The sequence below is a fragment of the Lampetra planeri genome, chromosome 27, assembly GCF_965212315.1.
Source record: "Lampetra planeri chromosome 27, kcLamPlan1.2.h2, whole genome shotgun sequence".
Lineage (NCBI taxonomy): Eukaryota > Metazoa > Chordata > Hyperoartia > Petromyzontiformes > Petromyzontidae > Lampetra > Lampetra planeri.
In genome coordinates, this window is record NC_136133.1 from 1144689 (window position 1) to 1163047 (window position 18359).

At 46.3% G+C, this 18359-nt stretch overlaps 1 protein-coding gene across 2 annotated transcripts; it reads right to left on the reverse strand.

The window, feature by feature from the left end:
* Positions 1–1188: 1188 nt before the first annotated feature.
* Positions 1189–17935, reverse strand: EMC10 (ER membrane protein complex subunit 10). Of its 2 annotated transcripts, XM_078607118.1 has the most exons (8): positions 17729–17935; positions 15043–15109; positions 13956–14068; positions 13216–13314; positions 11435–11616; positions 11110–11203; positions 7708–7818; positions 1189–2425 (listed from the first exon to the last, which is right to left on the reverse strand). In XM_078607118.1, the coding sequence occupies exons 1-7, from the start codon at positions 17906–17908 to the stop codon at positions 7741–7743; spliced, it is 813 nt and encodes a 270-aa protein (XP_078463244.1). In that variant the 5' UTR covers positions 17909–17935; the 3' UTR covers positions 1189–2425; positions 7708–7740. The 2 variants fall into 2 exon arrangements, with proteins under 2 accessions (XP_078463244.1, XP_078463243.1); XM_078607117.1 differs by lacking the exon at positions 7708–7818.
* Positions 17936–18359: the final 424 nt, after the last annotated feature.

The window sequence follows — 18359 nt, forward strand, 5'->3', positions numbered from 1 at the left end:
AGCTTGACTAATTTGTAGGAGGCCCCTTCCATTGTTGGGGCATGACTGGCATACTTCAAATATATAAATTAATTTAATTATTACCTATAATTACATTTACACACGGTGCAGCCGTGGAAGAGTGGTTAGCACGCTGCACTTTGAACCCCCACACCTCAAATTTGATTCTACATAGCTGTGGGTGTCCATCATGGACATTCAGACATTTGTGCAGGGCATTCAGTGTCACGATATTGGTTTGACGCCAGGTCATAGTGTCTATGGAAGGCTGTGGTGCAAAATTTTGGGAATCCACGATATGCTTGGCCTCATAAAATGCCTTTTGTTAACATCGATAACCAACTTCACCAGTAATGTTAGACTACACTGGGCATGCTAGTGAGATATAGATGGTGACAGATGTTCCCCCAAAATGCATACGATTGCTTATATATGTAAAAGCCCACTTCTCAGACATGCATACACTTGGCTTCATAAAATTATTCACAAATCAGATAGTCCAGCTCTACTGACCTATGGGTGCTTTTGGGAAACGCCTATTAAGGTTGGCACAATCATTGTTTGGTGTGTTGGGTTAGTGGTGGATTGCGAGCATCGCTGGCGTTGCCAGATTTTTTGACCCAAAGTCGAACTTGCTTTTCAAAGACCGCATACAGGAACTCCAAACATGCACACACACACATTAAAGATCAAAGCATTTACACCAATTCACATGCTCTACTCCTATTTACAAATGTTGGTCGTACAGTATTTTGCAGTTTGTGCTGTGCTTAATCAGAAGTCACATTATGAACTCGTGTCTTCAGAATCAGAAGTGTATTTGAGCCAAGAAGCTCGTTCGAATTTTAAGGTTTTGCCACATGCGAGCCCTGGCCCGGCAAGTGGGAAGCGCTCCATTTGGAGACATTTCTCCAAAAATGAACACGCTGAACTGAACCGTGACGTTCGTTCATGCAAATATTTATCTTTGCTGTTCAGGCTATTGCCATTTATGCCTCGTCTTAAATTTAATGTGCAGCTGCCTTTTCTAACAAAGGCAATGTTTACTCGTTTTCAACACGTTCAAATCACGACGGCTATTTTACAGTTTTGAATGCCGCCGAGTACATGACCCTTCACCTCTCGGTCATCACATCCCATGCCACAAGTTCTGTTTCAAGTTTATAAAAGAATGCACAATGCCTGCAGTCTGTTTTGAATTGATATTTATTTTAAATTGTTGTGGATAATTCAGCCATGTTTTGTGCATTTACAGAATTAAAATTGTATTGAGTAACAGCATGTCTGGACATGTGTAAATGACTTTGTTTGGATGTCTGCGTGTTTATTCAGAACAGATTAGATCGGCCATAAAATCAGATATCTTGGAACTGAATCAGACTATGTATGGTACCATTGATCAAGCTATCACGAGTGTAAAAAAAATTCATTATTAATGTATGTTCAGCCCATTCAGACTTTTCCAGAAGTTAAAAACACCAATTTTTTCAGACATTTTCAATGCTAGGGAAGTTAAGGTTACTGCATATTCCATACCTGCCTGGACATTAACACATCCAATTTATTTTAGTTTATTACTTTGTTTCATATAGATTACTAATAAATTACATTGGTTAAGCTTACAGTAAATATACAATCCTGATCATATGGGACTCCACTGTCAGCCCATCGGATATGCAAACACCCTTAGGTTCAGAATCAGATTTGTATCCAGACTTGAACTGTTTACCACCAGTCGTCCACATGTATGCGTCATGGTGTCTTGTGCGCATTACTGCATATACACGTGTACATACCTGAAATGTTTGGGTTTACACACGCGTGAATTGGTGTTTCCGGTCCCGAGGATATTTATGGAGGTGTCCCACGTGTGAAACTGTACATGTCTGCAACTGCTCTATTTTTAGCAAGTCGCCGTTTTTCGAAGGCAAGTAACAACTTGCCCCACTCACAATTTTGATTTGTTATTAAGCAGGATTGTGACTCGATGAATTGTCACAATTTTGGGTCGTATGTATTACTTGTACTGAATTCAGTGCCTGCAAGGCTCATTCGCAAAATACAAAACAATCCATAATCGAATTAAAAGTCATAGCCCAAATATGTGAACTTATTGGAATGCCTGTCCCGTTGTGTAAATTGTGTGTACACATCTTGTGAGTTTCTATGTATCCATGTTTTGCACATCTGGAGTGGGATGATGGTCAAGTCTATAACACGTGAGTATAAACATTCTTGCACAGAATCCACAGGCTGAATTGACGGTGTCTGCTGATGTGCATGCACATGGCTGCGAGTGTTTTGAGCAGTGCAAAGGATGTCATCCCCGGCCGCCGCCTCCACCACCGCCGCCGCCTCCCTGGTTGCCGGGGTCTTGCGCTCCCGACATTATCAAGAACAGCACTATGGGGATTATGTACATCCACTGCAAGAACACAAAACATGCATCAGATTACCACCATGTCATGCCAGTGAACAACAAATCAGCTGTGCCATAGCTCATTCAAGCTTTGCCCATAACCAATTATTACTCTGCTCTTGGCTACAATGGATGGAGCCTAAATGCAAGGTTAACTTGACTACATGTTCAGATCGGAGTAAAAATACCAGATTAAAAATTGGTCCCTGGGAAAATTAAACTGCCTCTTTGCTTTGCAATTTTTTGGAAAAAATGCAAACTCAAAATTGTGTTTGGCTTGTATTGCAATTTTCATTTCAACAAGAGTACACAGTGTACCCACACCCCCTAGCAATGTGGCCAACAACATAAATGAAAAAACATGTTTTAAGAAATATTTTGATAATGTTGAAATGTGCGAGTTTACGGTCATGCACGCCAATCGCTTCGTCGTTCCTCATGAAAAAGAGGTTCATGACGAACTATATAGCTGGCTCTTTAAAGTTCACAATTTAAGCACTTCCACATTCCTCATTGTTCTAAGATGTTATTTGTTCCATCACGTGGCAAGTATTTGAGTGTTTTCAAAAAGCATTTAGGTAGAAACGAAATGCAGATTTTAAACAAATCAATCGATGTTCAGAATAGAATCAAGTACACTACTCAACTGTTTAATCAGCAAACGTGATTTTTTTTTTAGTTTGCCAATTTAAAAACAGGTTATTTTATTTCTAATATAACATCAAATATTAGATTGAACGTGGTATGCATTACTCAGAAACTCTGAAGCCAGCTGTATCAGTCTAGATTTAGGGGAATTTATTAACTGGAGGTAGGGCTGAGCAGTGGTGTTTCTGACCAAATGTAAAACTTTTAAAAAGACATCACCATTTGCCCTGACACGCTGCAGTGTGAAGTGCTTCTAGCGAGTGTCTCTTAAGGCTGGTAAGCCGCACGATGGAATGTTGGTGAAGCTACCATCAAGTATGAAGCTGCTTAAATCACCCCGAGTGCGGTGTTCGTTAACCACAAAACCTTACCACCAATTGTCCATTTATACCGAGTCGATGTAGGGAAAGCCAAGACCAAAGCTCACATAGAATGCTACAAGTTTAGTGCATCGTGGCCTGCAATCAAATTAGGCTCAGTATAATCATTCTGTGCACTCACTATAATCGCCACAACAGTCCTTCAATGAAGAAAAACGAACAAACATAAATCTCGTGTTTAGTCTTCGGAGCCGTACAAGCAAGTGTTGTTAGTGAGCACATACGCGCGCACACGTTCCCTCCACCGGTGATTATTGGACTCGCACACACAACACACACCCCTGCACCTCCACCAATCATGCAGCACCACATTCTTACATAGTGCACTATTGCATCAGTTTAAGGTTTGTTTCAAATTGTCAGTAGACACTTCAATAGGGGGACAGAGTTGTATTTATATGGCTAAAAACACTTCACTGCCAAGAACAAATATTTCTTTATAACGTTAAAATATGTATAACAATAAGGAACAGGAGACTGGTATTATCACAGATCACATTTTACACCTTCCTATGTTTTCACCAGGAGGAAATACTAAATTATATAAATGATGCCAACTTCCTAATCAAGTATATCGAATGTGTTTCTATGCCACTGCCAATGCAGTCCCTTAAATTTCATTTGCAGTTTTCGATACCCACGTTTGGTTTGATAAAAGTGTTCAAACTGTGCCGAGACAACTATGAGGACAACAAAATACTGCAAATCACAAAAAAACCTTTGTTCAACACTGGGAAAATTCGTATTTTTTTTAAACCAAAAAATGGTACAAGTGCATTTTTTCTTTTTACAACTCTTAATTCACACGCAAGCACGACCTCGGCAACAACTCAGACGGAGCAATTTGACCAAGAATAAAGCTGTGTTAAAAAAAAGCAAACTTCAGTCTGCAGGGACCACCATCATCCCCCATCACATCATGATACTTGCAGAGAAGTCGCTGGAACAAATGCTAATATGAATCGTCTGGGAAGGCCCGGAGATCATTTAACGCAATCGTTTTTACTTTAACATGTGTGACCATTCTTGCCAGTATCAATATATAAAAATAGATTTTACCCTTTCTGGCAATAAAACAGTTGTGTTAAGATGTTAAAACACCAAACAGAAACCTTTTGCAAGGAATCGTGTCTGCATTCACCACACATAATTGTGAACATGCAAACAAAAACATGGTATGGTAATAATGGCATTGTCTTTGAAACTGATCGGTCTATAGCCGAGACAGCCTTCTTTAGGGCCTAGTCTCAACCAGGGTTAGACCAGAGAACGCCAAAAGACGAAAATCCTTTTGATTGTGAAACTGAATGTGGACCAATCAGTTTCAAAGACACTGCCAGATATTACCAGAGCATGTCTTGTTTGCATGTTCACAACAAGTACCGTGTGTGGTTAATGCAGACACGATTCCTTGAAAAAGGTTTCTGTTTGGGGTTTTAACACCCCCTGTTTTATTACCAGAAAGGGCAAAACCTGTTCTTATAGGTTTTACTTTCAAATATAACCATTGCCTACTTATTTTTAATCGCAATTTGTGGGGAGGAAAAAACTATAATTTGAGATATTATTCTGGGCATAATTTTACATCTAAATATATCTGAATATTCCATAAAAGGTAAATGACACCTTATGAAACTAGAGTTCGATATATTCTCCAGACAAGGTTTTGTGTACTTCAGCAAATTGTCATAAAATTGATTACTAATATTAAAAAATTTAAAGGAAATTGCAGCTAATCCATCTGAATATTGGCCCAGTGCTTACTTGTACAGACCAATGGGTCAATGAAAGTTATTTATCGTCAGTAATCTAACTACAAATCTGGATAAACCTTTTATGTCCGCATGTTTATTTCTACAAAACATTAATACGTTTAGCATTGTTTCACCAACTCTGTGCAAAGTGTACCAACACGAGGGTTTCTTAAGATATATTCCGAGCCCTTCAATCATACCAGAGATTTCTGTTTTACCAATGATCAGATGTGTAATGTGCAACCACTTAAAATTTCCATTTTCAGAAAACAGGGAAATAAATGTGAGACCTCAAACAGTGGAGGGCATGTTTGTAATGGGTTTCACAGAAGCTTGCTGTATTGCAGGGGTTTCCTTACAATCTCGACACCATCACCGCTCACCACTGCCGCCACTCGCCAGAGAGGAACTCTGCAATTTTGTGTCGATTGAAGCTGTGCGAGAACACACGCTTAACAGTGAAAATTTTCTTGCTGTGGATTTCACACCTGATGACGATTGCCTGTGTTGCAGTCGAAACGTCGTGAGAATTTTTATTGTTTTATATTTATATTATTTTATTATCTCCCTTCTACGTGACTTTACCGAAAGAACCAAGAATAGTGACCAAGGAGTTTACCCCGAGAGTTAAGTTACGGTTCGTAAATGAACCAACTGCGCGTAGATTGCCAATGGGATTTTTTTCTCAAGCCGCTATACGTGTGGCCACAATTGGTGGGTGTATTGAACCTTTTTAAAATAAATAATAAGTCCACGTACCGACGATGCTCTAAAAAATTCTGTACTAGACAGTGCTCATTGTAATGTTATCCAAAGCCAGTTTAGATCAAATGTCAACATGCCTAACTGGAGAAACAAATAATTGTTATTTATTAATTATGCTTTTTTAAAAATGTAATGTTTATACTTGTAAACTAGATTATAAAAAAAAAAATTCATTGGAGTTATTTCTTAATTTGACATTTACCTATCTTTAGCAGCGTGTTGTAGCGCCAGTATTTATGTACATTAATTTCCCACTCGGGTCTCCCTTGCAAACATCTACACATTGCTTCAAGTGGGCTCCCTCCTGGCTTATGATTTATCCATAAAACCCACAGGTGGACACAAATAACATTTTAAGCTATCAACAAATACAGATTGTGGAATTAACCTTTTTTTTAAACGATAATATAGAAGTTTAACATGTCCACCCCATCACATGTGAAGCCATCGTACCTCTGGGGCTGATCAAATGAGTAGCGCGTGACGCTATTTTAAACGCCTGGTCACCGCCAAAAATGTTGCAATGGGAGATTGAGCAATACCCAGTGCTCAGCTGTGTACAGGGACACCTGGTGGTTACAGGTGGAAAGACACCAAGAACTTGGTTCAACAGTAATATCGTGAGTTGAACACGGGGCAGCAGTCGGCTTTCGCGATCAATATTATCCATGCGGTTTTTGTGTTAGATCGCGTAAATATAAATGTGTCGTTAAACCCACCACCACCCAACACAGCCAATTAGAGTAAGGGTTGTCACGTAAATAGAACATGCCAATTCGTTACTCGTAACGTAAATCCACATTTAGTCTCCGACACACAACCGGTTAGTGCTGTACTAGTAACGAATTGTCACGTCTGTTTACGTGACAAACCTTACTAGTTGGCTGTGTCGGGTGGTGGCGGGTTTAACGACACATTTATATTTACGCGATTTAACCCAAAAACCTCTTATGAATAATATTGTGTACGGCAGATTAATACATTTAGCGTGGTTTTGACAGGAGGTCTATGTGTAAAGGGCGTGTGCAATCGTGCACATACGTGTACATTTATTGTTACACGTAATTAGACTCTTGCACTCCCACTTGTGATCGTGGGTTTTTTCACTGTCGCTTACCCGGGCAACCCCATTTAAAGCATTTAAGTTACATTTAGATTTTGCAAGGAAAACCCGAGTACCGGTTTAGTTACGTGAAGACCATGGCAACATATGTTTTTGTTATTCAACGTGACCATTTAGTTTGGAGGATGAAACTACACGCCATTCGGACTAGTGCTGGGGTGCACGTACCGACAATCCATTAAAACTTGGATTGCAGCGTTGGTGGACCACATGCGTGCGGATATCCACCTACAAGAAGGGCAAGGTGCCTCTATATTTCAGGTAGTGCAGCAAGAAGGCATCTTTACATTGTAGCGTGACACCCTATTTGTACGTGTGGCCTTCGTTTTGGCGCCCCAGCTTACTCCCACAGCCCAATAAGAGGACAAATGTCCCCAGCATAACTGCCTTGAAGAGGGGGGGGGGGATATGAAACGTGGCGAGGCTGCTAGTGAACATATCGGACGTTTCACTGGTCGACTGCAGATGCAAGCCTGCTGCTACCACCACGACCGCTGGCCAGGATAGATTCCCTGCAGGCCGGCTCACAAGCCCCACACAGCAGCAGCAGCATCAGCAGCAGCATCAGCAGCAGCAGCAGCATCAGCAGCAGCAACCCCCCACCCGCCCGCCCCTTACAGGCACTCGCTCCGTCCTCGCTCTGCAGCCATACTAGGCCTCCGGGGGAGGCGGTGGTTTAACGGCCCCGGTCGCCATCAGTAAAACGGCACCGCCCAAAATGAGATGCCACTGAAGGGAGGGAGAGGAAAGGCGCAATGGATGGGGGGGGGGGTAGAATGTGGGAGGGGGGGGGTAGAATATGGGAGGGGGGGGGTAGAATATGGGAGGGGGGGGGATATGGGAGGGGATGGTTGGGTGTGGTGATTGGTGGGGGAGGAGGTGGGGTTCATGCAGGACATGAGATCAGGTCAAAAGGGTCGCAGGGGATGAGGGTCAAGGATTAGGAAATGTTTCAATGGTGGACAAGTACGAAGCTTCTGGAGGCTACTCAACGAAACATGAGTTTGTGTGCGTGCGTGCACACGCATGTGCGTGTGCACACGCGTGTGTGTGCAGACACATGGCATTGATGTCTTATTAATACATGTCAGTCTTTAGGAATTGTGTTGCTGGTTACACATTACGTGCAACTATCAGTAACGATAGTTCACAATACCTGCGGTTATCGCTCACCAATGAGTGCATCAGATGACTGAGCTCACAATGGCGATGTCAAAAACACTGAACTGGTGATGCTGAAATCCTTGAATTGGGACAACGGATTTGACCAAAAAAATCGGCAAGAGTTGACTCGCGAATGTGATGTCCTCCAAGGGAATAACACATAAATAGGCTTTAGTTTTACACCTCATTTTGAGCAATTTGCCGTTGTTACAATTGACAAAAAGCTCCTGTGAGAATATCGCAAAGTGGAGTGGAGCCTGGGGGGAAATGTTAATTTGGTGCACAGTTTTCCCTGCTTCTTCGTATGGAGTCTGAGATGGCTGCCTTTGCCATATGATCTGAGCGACGCCACAATTGTGGTGTAATTGGTGATCTGCAATAATATTACATCGGTGGTGTCCGTTGCTTGTGAGATGATTCAAATGTAAGAAAAAAAATAAGAATAGATTGTACCCTATCTGGCAATAAAACAGGAAGCTTTAAGATGTTCAAACACCAAATGGAAACCTTTTGCAAGGAATCGTGTCTGCATTAACCACACACAGTCCTTGTGATGAACATGCAAACAAGACACGCTCTGGTAATGAATGGGCATTGTCTTTGACACTGATTGGTCTACACCAGAGACAGCCTTCTTGAGGGCCTGGTCTCACCAGTGTCAGACCAGAGAACGCTAAAAAGTGAACAGCACAAAGACAACGTCACTATCAGGGCATTTATAGCTCGGGGTACGCGTGCAAGCAAGTGTACAAGAATTACGTGGGCTAATGTTTGTTAGCAAGCGTACAAGTCCACACCTGTAGGCACAAAGTTGTATAACAGCAACGTCTGTGAGTGCATAATTACGGGTTGGATAGTGCACACGGCCACACATTCTCAAACATCCACTCCCATGCACAACAACCCCCCAGTCAGCCGCTGTGTCTGGAAGAGAAACATGATCAATATAAACATTCTCTGTGGTGCTGGTTCACACCTCAACAGGTGAACACAACAACTTAGGCAGGCGAACACGACTAGACTGGTGAACACAACAACTTAGGCAGGCGAACACGACGTGAGTGGTGAGCCACGCGGCGATGACACCACCCCCTCTGTTCAAGAGAGGCTGCTCACCCCCAGTCAGCGGAGGCCGTAATCTCCAAGAACAATATCACCAACAACAACAACAAAACACTCAGACACCCGAGCGTGTGTCACCAAAGCGGGCGGGGGTCCTACTGTGGCGGCGGCTGCGTGTTTGTCTAAGAAGGTGGTGACGAGCACCTCAACAAACGTGGCACTGCACACCACGCAAGTGCGCGCATGCTGAACTTTCGCCCCGTACGTAGCCCACCGTGCTGCTGTTATCGCAGGCGCGCCGTGCTTACACAAGCCGCCACAGCAGGCAAGGCTCGTCACCAGAGGCGGTGGTTCAAGAGACCAACAGCTCCCCACGCGAAGGCCCCGGTGTCGCAAGAGGTCGTCCATAAATGACGTCACGCGATTTTGGACGATTTTTGACCTCCCCCCCCCCCCCTCGTCACACGGCGTCACAAAAAGTCAGACCCCCCCTCAAATATGACGTCACCAAGCTCTACCCCTGTCCCCCCCCCAAAACCATATTTCCATTTTGAAAATAAAACATGCTTCAAATCGCTTTAAACTATTGTCATTGTAGTGCGTAATTAATGTGGCGCTGCACTCTAATGTTATAGGAGAAAACATTTATTAAAAAGTCTATTTAATTAAGTAGAACGTGTTGTCTATATTTATTTAAAGTTGCGCATTTTGATGTGACGTCACATTTCTCAAACCCCCCCCCACCTCGTCACACATCGTCACAAATGTCTGACCGCCCCCCCCCAGGTGCGTGACGTCATTTATGGACGGCCCCCAAGCCTATCCTTCTTGACGAACGTACCGGTGGAGGGGGGGGGGAAACCCGCACGGCCACCCTACACACGTAAGAACTTTAAACCGAGGCGGCAAGAGAGCGAGGATGTGGAGTGGGCTGGCTTGTGTGTTCATTCACAACAGAACCATGAGCACTCTCGGATCCAAGCAGCATTTCGAGCCCTAACGGCAATGTGACCCCGACAGCCACGAAGAGACGATCAAGACGAGGGTGACCTGAGATACACAGGGACGGCCAGGAGGTCGGATCCAGACATCATGCAGACAGAGCGCACGGTGCTCTCATTTAGCCCCCGTATTTACATTTTAATACAGAATGTAGAATTTCAAACGGTAATTAAGATGCCACATCTCTCGTTTCAAAATTATACGAACTAAAATCTCCTCGTGAAGGATGTGTTACCAGTGATACAAACAAATAAAAACATAAACAATGATGGATGTGTATTTTAGAAACAGCTCAGGATTCGTATTCATAATCTCGAGGCCCTCCTTCAATCGTTGAAGGTTCAGCACACATCCAAGTTACTGTTGAAAAACCTTAGCAACTAAGTTGCTGTTGAAAAAGCTTACCAACTAAGTTACTGGTGAAACACCTTAGCCACTAAGTTGCTATTGAAAAACCTTAGCCACTAAGTTACTATTGCAGGCACGAAAGTTGTAAGTCTAAATTGAAAAGCCTGAGCCAATCGGAAGGCCCAATGCTGAGACCACCCCCACCAACTTCCTGTTGCGTCTGCTCTCTGCTCACTTTCCTTGAACAACTCTTAAGAGACCCTATCGTCACGCAACTCATGCCATGCCAAGTGTTATACTTTACATACAATTGCATTCAGCATTCTTTCTAATTTGTAGCTCCGGCAATCAACTTGGATTATGTTTAAAATGTGGACCGCGACGTTTCCCGAACGGAGCATCGAGGCAGTGGTGCGTGCATGTCCACGTGCGTTTGCATCTCACGTATTTGGCAAAGAACGACTTCTGCTCCTGTGGGTTCTTGGTCCTCTGCGCCTGCTCCTGCTCCAGGCGCTGTATGTACGACGCAGTCTCCGGTCTAGCGACAACACAATATCACCATCGGCACCATGAGAGCGCGCGTGACACCGTCGTCGCAACATCGGCCCAGAGTTTCGCTTCATTAAACAAATGCTGCTGTATAATGGTCTGGAAGGACAATCGAGCGACGGACAAAAAAATGTGTTGTGCATATGTGGGGGTCACCGTTTCTCCGCTGTTGTGCACCTCTCTCTGCAGGGGGGCGGGGGTGGGGGGAGAGAACGCTCACCCTAGCAGGACGACCGGCGTCGTCACGGTCAAGGTCGTGTTGAAGTTCTCCAGGTCCACGTCCTCGACCTCGTAGCCGTGGCAACCGCCGGGTACCACCTCGAGGGAGATGCCAGCGATGGCGCCCACCGCGTCCAGGTGCAGCGTGAGCAAGTCCGACAGCTGGGCCTCCAGCAGGGCGCACTGGGCACCACAGGCGCACGGCGCACACAACGGAATGATCATTCAGACTGCGGGAGGAATCCGATGAGCTGTGAAGCTCTTTAACACGAAGGCTTTCGCGACCAATATCATCCATAATACAGGTTCTTTGGGTTAGATCGCGTAAATGTATAAATGTGTCGTTCAACCCGCCACCACCCAACACAGCCAACTAGTAAGGGTTGTCACGTAAACAGAACGTGGCCAATTCGCCACTAGTACAGCACTAACCGGTGTGTTGGAGAGCCAAGCTAGAACATTTACAAACTGAGTACGATGTTTTGCCAGTAATTATAACTAGCTTCATCAGGCGACAGCCAGATTTGTAGAGAAGTCAACCTGTCTTGTTCCTTATATAGAGACGTAGATATGGTGACCACGCTTCTGCGCTGTTGCGCTACGTGGGGGGGGGGGGATTACGGAGTCAAGGTACATGATGCATGTGCAGTATGCGAGTCCTTTGATCTTGTCCTTCCTGTCTATTGTGTGTATTAAAATAGCCGTACCAACGGTAATCCCTATTGAAGTACGCTGCCCTTCATAGGCATGCATTTAAATAATGTATTATTTGATGATTCGCTTCCACACAGCACTAAGGCAGTAGCTATCCGGTGAAAATTATTTGTACTTCTTTCAATTTCGATAGATTATCTAATTAGTCTTGGCCAGTAGTAGCTAGTTTTGCACAGAACTTCAACATTATCAAAATCAATTGAGTGTCCTTGTTGGCACACGTGTTCTGCTACAGCTGACAGTTGTATTTGCGAGAATGTAACATTTCTCTGATGTTCCTTTAGTCTCGTGCTGATCATTCGTCCTGTTTGCCCAACATAACATTTACCACACGTGCAGTGAATCCTGTACACACCTTCTGTTGATAGCTTCGGTAATACATATTTTGTACCAGATATTAATTTCTGTATTTTATGTACCGTGCCAAATCTGACTCGGATGTTTTGTTTTCAAAACACCTGGCTAGTTTATCAATTACTTCCACAATGTATGGTATTTTTATCGTTTTAATTACTTGGGCAGTTTCAATGCTCGTGTTATTTGATTTGGTTTTGGCATTCAATGCCCTGTTGATTTGTGCATCATTGTAACCGTTCATTTGCAGCGCTTCTTTAACATGTTGAATTTCACTTCTCAGACTGTCACCATCTGACACTTTCTTAGCTCGATGAATGAGCGTCTTGATAAGAGCAGATTTCTGAGTGGGGTGATGGTGTGACTGCATTCAGATAGGCATCAGTATGCGATTTCTGTAAACACTGTGTGTGTTATTTTACCATTTCTACCCCGTCCGAGCAGAATATCCACAAATGGTCGAGTTCTGTCAGCTTCCACTTCCATGGTGAACTGTATGGATGGGTTTTGCGAGTTGAGATTATTTAGAAATACGTTCAGTGTATCTTTGCCATGTGGCCAGACCACCAATGTGTCATCCACATATCCAAACCAAGCAGATGGTTTTAGTGTGCTTGAAGCTATTGCTTTTGTTTCAAAGTCTTCCAAGGACAAATTCGCTATCACAGGAGACAAAGGTAGAGCTTATTGGAAGTTACATTGGGAGGTACTCACGGCTCTCACGAATGTGAAGACGTACTCTGTCGAGCTCCCGTCTCCTCCCATGGGGATGGGCAGACGGATCCGGTACAGACCATCCACCTCCGCCACTTCCTGAAGACCGCACAGCGCAAAAGGTTACGGCGATTGGGATACGATACGCAGCGCAGCACACGGAACGGTAAGTGTGTCGGGCAGGCGTTAAACGGCAGTCGTTGCAGCACCTGTCCCAGTACTTGTTACACGACGCTACCCACTGAACATGTTTACATTAACGAGAGTTTGTCGGAGTGTGCATTTATCTTGTCTAATTATCTGGCTATATATTTCAATTGCTGTCCGTTTACCTATTTTGACATGTGCATATTTTGGATATATGTTAATATGTTCGTCTGGTTTGCAGTTTATCTGAATATTTGGTTATATGATTGTCTGTTAATCTGGTTTTCAGTTTATCAGGATATTTGTTGACCGACTGTCCGCTTATATGGTGGTTGCGTTGGTTGCGTTGGCTGCGTTGGCTGCGTTGGTTGCGTTGGTTGCGTTGGTTGCGTTGGTTGCGTTGGTTGCGTTGGTTGCGGTGGTTGCGGTGGTTGCGTTGGTTGCGGTGGTTGCAGTGGTTGCGTTGGTTGCGGTGGTTGCGTCGGTTGCGGTGGTTGCGTTGGTTGCGATGGTTGCAGTGGTTGCGGTGGTTGCAGTGGTTGCGTTGGTTGCGGTGGTTGCGTCGGTTGCGGTGGTTGCGTTGGTTGCATCACCCGTAGCTTGTTCCTTTCGTCATCGGTGAAGGGCGGCTGGGAGATGGAAACCGCGTGCTCACGCTGCGGACGCCAAATCACTGTCCCGCGTCGCCGGAACTGCACCGAGCCGTCTGCACTCGCGCGGCGACAGCGACGGGGGAGGGGGGGACGGCAACGATCTTGCCTTCATAGCGGGCACTTGCTACCACGCATCAGCAAACTCACAGCACCTTACATCGCAACTCACGTCGACCATTCCGTTGCCCGACAGCAGTCTAACCGAGGGGAACCCCAGCGGCAACCGCCCCCAACGCGTTGTTGACAAGGTGCGCGCAGCACTCGGCTACGCGCGGGGTAAAGTTATCCAGCCAAGGCGCGACGTGATCAGGTGGTTTTCACGATCAAAGTAAAAATCCGTGGGTAATCTTTAAAAATGTTATCGTGACATCGGCGTAAGACGTGGGCCACTCTTCTTTTTAATGTCACAGGATCTTTTGCGTCCACCGTGAACCAGACGGTGCTTATATATATAACTTTGTACGGTTAATACACCCGCAGCCTTGACCACGGTGACCCCAGAGGTGGAGCTGCGAACCTCCCTGCAACAAGTGGCGGTGCCGCTCAGTCGTGGCCCCGGGGAACGTGCAGCGTAATGAGCACCCCCCCCCCTCCTTCCCGAGGGACCACCGCACACGGGAGAACGTGGATCAAGGGAGAGGCACAGGCGCGAAACGTTGGACATCGCGTACAAAAAGAGACACTGGGAGACACTGGAGCCATGGGGCGGAGAATTAGGACACGGCACACGAGAAACAGGACACAGAAGACAAAGCACGTGAGAAGTAAGACATGAGGGGTAACAGACACGGAATGCAGAAGGCATACAGGCAGGACACGATACAGGTCAGTGAAAGAAGATCAAAATGAGACGCACAATGTATGGGGAATGCACAAAGAACCACATCGGTTCACAAAAAAGGAACAGAAGCAATTCACAACCACACAGAGCTGGCCAAAGCCACAGAAACCCAGCTTGGTGTGCGACCGGCAAATGTCGCCGCTCACTCGCTCATGGAAGTGACCGACGGTGTGCGATGAGCCTCACCAACTTCAAAGGAGTGTTCCAGGGGGATGCTCACCACCCCGTTCTCAACCTCGATGCCATCGCCTGCCTGCGAACACGGTGGTGGAGAAGGTGACACGGCAGAGGGGTGAGCAAACAAAGGAAAGGTCTCGCACCCACGGTAGAACTTGATTCGCCGGTCCATGCTTGCCACCTACTGGTCGCTCAGTCAACCCTAAGAATTGCCAACTCGCGTTAGGGCAGCGATGAACAGAGTGAACACGCTCACCATGACCCCTGTGAGACCACCAAGCGGTGAACACAGAGTGAACACACTCGCCATGACCCCTGTGAGATCACCAAGTGGTGAACACAGAGTGAACACACTCGCCATGACCCCTGTTAGACCATCAAGCGGTGAACACAGAGTGAACACGCTCACCATGACCCGTTAGATGACCAAGCGGTGAACACAGAGTGAACACGCTCACCATGACCCCTGTTAGACCACCAATCGATCACTGCTCATTTACCCATTTCAAATAACGGGTTGCTTCGTGAGGACTAAGGCAGTTTCTCAAATGTAAAAAAAAAATTAATGTCCAATACAATATAATAAACAAAAAAATAAACACTACAATACAATAAACAAAACAATGCGATAAAGCCAACACAATATAATACAATAAACAATTCGATTAAAGGGGGTTCTCAGAGTGAGTTCATGGGATCGGCCCCGCTATTCAGCGGCTGCACACACAAACACCGATCAGAATTGAATTTGGTGTTGCACTTCATTTGGCGAAATTCCACCTCTGATAAATAAGAAACCACTAACCCCTCCCCCCCGATATCGATTTGGTCCTCATGCTCGACTCTCGTTGCGAGGCGGTGGCACCGTGACGCTGTGGAGAGGAACGCGTGCCGCCCTCGACTGTGCCAAGCATCAAAATAAGTCATTTTTTTTAAAACGTTCTTTAAAACACGCTTTAATGAAATATACTAGTAATGGCAGAACTCCACGACTCCAGGAAGTGGCCCCGAAGCTTGCCACAATGTAAGGGACCGTGGCCAATTACAGCCAACGTCAGAAGAGCGTGGACAATTAGACCCATGCCGAAACATAACCTCTAAAAAAGAATGTTTAAAAATACATTTTTATGATAGAATATAGTATTGTCATCAGTATGACACAAGTATACCAAGTTTTCAGTCGATACCACATTGGGAAGTGGGTTAAAATTGAGTTACAAGATTTGAGGATACAACAACAGAGTGAGTTAAATGAAAGCGTGTAGTAGTAGTAGTGATGATGATGATGCCAAATTCTAAGGTTGTTTCGGTAAAGTCACGTAGGTAAAATAAAAATAATTTTTATTTTACTTTGATTAATTTTAATGTTTTACCTACGTGACTTTACCGAAAAAACATAAGAATATGAATCCTTGCAGTCACGAAAGCTTCAAATCTAGAATTGAAGATGCCAAGTTTGAGGATTTCTCAACAGAGTCCAGCCACAAATCTCTTCGGGTGGCGCATGCCACGCACCGCTCTCCATATTCCACCAAGGGGATTGTTTGGTCTCCGTTACGGGGGATGCCGCCGGCAGCACGCAAGGAACCACATTTGGTTTAAAGACAATGTTTTGTAAATGTTGCTAAGAGCCAGAAAACATCCTTCACTTTAGATTCGAAGCTTTCGTGACTGCAAGGATTCATACTCTTAGGTTTTTTCGGTAAAGTCACGTAGGTACAAAATAGAAATAAAATAATAATAAATGAAAATAAATCAATTAAATTATTTTATTTCTATTTTTTTAACCTACGTGACCTTACCGAAAAAACCTAAGAATAAGAATCCTTCACTTTGAAGGATGTGAGGAATAACAAACCACGTGTGACGTCACTCCCACGGTCAAGTGAAGGTAATTGATGTTTAGTTTAGGGACCAGGTGGAGTTACAATGCCGGCTGATCCCTACCCAGGTGCCACACAGGACAAGGGGGAGCCGGCATCGTGGTGGGTATCACGGTGGGTATCGTGATGGGTATCATGATGGGTATCGTGGTATCATAATGGGCATTGTGATGGGCATTGTGATGGGTATCATGGTGGGTATCGTGATGGGTATCGCCACATACCAAAACGCTTTCTCGGGCCTCATAGCTCAGATGCGTCCCCCCCCCGCGCCCCGTAATCTCTGCTCCTGACCACAATCCTGACGTTAAGTATCTCACTCAACATCGACACTGCAGCCTCAGCTCTTCAGAGAGCTGCTGCTGGTGTGTTTAGTTTGCTGGCCTCACCCCCCACCACCACCACCGCTAGGCCACGTACGGCGCGAAAGAAGTTCAACGCACGCTGCGAGCAGCCGCCTGTGAGCCCCGCAGACTCCCCGGGACGAGACGAGGCTCTGGGGCCCTGGGGGGGCCTCGTCTCGTCCCATCTGCCACGCCAAACCTCGCGGGTTCACCAACGCGGCCTGCCGCGTGCCCGCGGCCTTCCCTGTGCCGCCGCCGCCGCTACTGCCGGGGCTCGCTCACAGCACCTTGCCCCACCAGGCTACGAGGACGCCAGGCTAGGACGCCAGGCTACGCTACGCTGGGTTGGGTTGGGGGGGGTCTTTGTCTCTGTGCACAGCCCGGCGAGGGGGTTCGCCACGACCACCCCTCCAGCCCCTCCAGCCCCTCACGTCGGGGGCTAAAGCGCCTCCGCCATCCCATCCGCACCTTCCTGGCCACGGCCACGCCGGGCAGCAGCAGCAGCAGCAGCGCGACGCAGCAGCAGCAGCAGAAGGCGGCAGCGGCGAGGAGCCCGGAGGACGAGGAGGAGAGGGACGAGGAGGAGGACCGCGCACGCCGCTCCCGGCTACCGGGTTCAGCTTCAGCAGCAGCACGCCGCTCCGCCATGATGGGGGTCAATGGGGAAGGGGCGGGGTCTCGAAATAGGGGGCGGGGCGTCTAGAAATAGAGGCGGGGCTTTGCAGGGAGCGGGAGGGGCCTCGAGGTGTGGGGCGTGGCTTATCGGGTAATGGGCGGGGCCTGGAGGGGAATGGGCGGGCCTGGAGGGAAATGGGCGGGGCCTGGAGGGGAATGGGCGGGGCCTAGAGGGGAATGGGCGGGGCCTGGAGGCGAATGGACGGGCCTTTAGGGTAATGGGCGGGGCCTGATTGGAAATGGGCTGGGCCTGGAGGGGAATGGGCGGGGCCTAGAGGGGAATGGGCGGGGCCTAGAGGGGAATGGGCGGGGCCTGGAGGGGAATGGACGGGCCTATCGGGTAATGGGCGGGGCCTGGAGGGAAATGGGCGGGGCCTAGGAGTGTGTGGGGGGGGTGATGATCTCCTCGCCCCGCCCCTTCTTT

Excerpts from the sequence above, each read along its gene's own strand:
- EMC10 (XM_078607117.1), bottom strand. The coding sequence starts at position 17,908 with ATGGCGGAGCGGCGTGCTGCTGCTGAAGCTGAACCCGGTAGCCGGGAG. Across the intron at positions 15,110-17,728 it reads GCGTGGCCGTGGCCAGGAAG|GCAGGCGATGGCATCGAGGT; the intron begins GTGCGGATGGGA and ends CCGTGTTCGCAG. Across the intron at positions 11,204-11,434 it reads ACGCCGGTCGTCCTGCTAGG|ACCGGAGACTGCGTCGTACA; the intron begins GTGAGCGTTCTC and ends TGTTGTCGCTAG.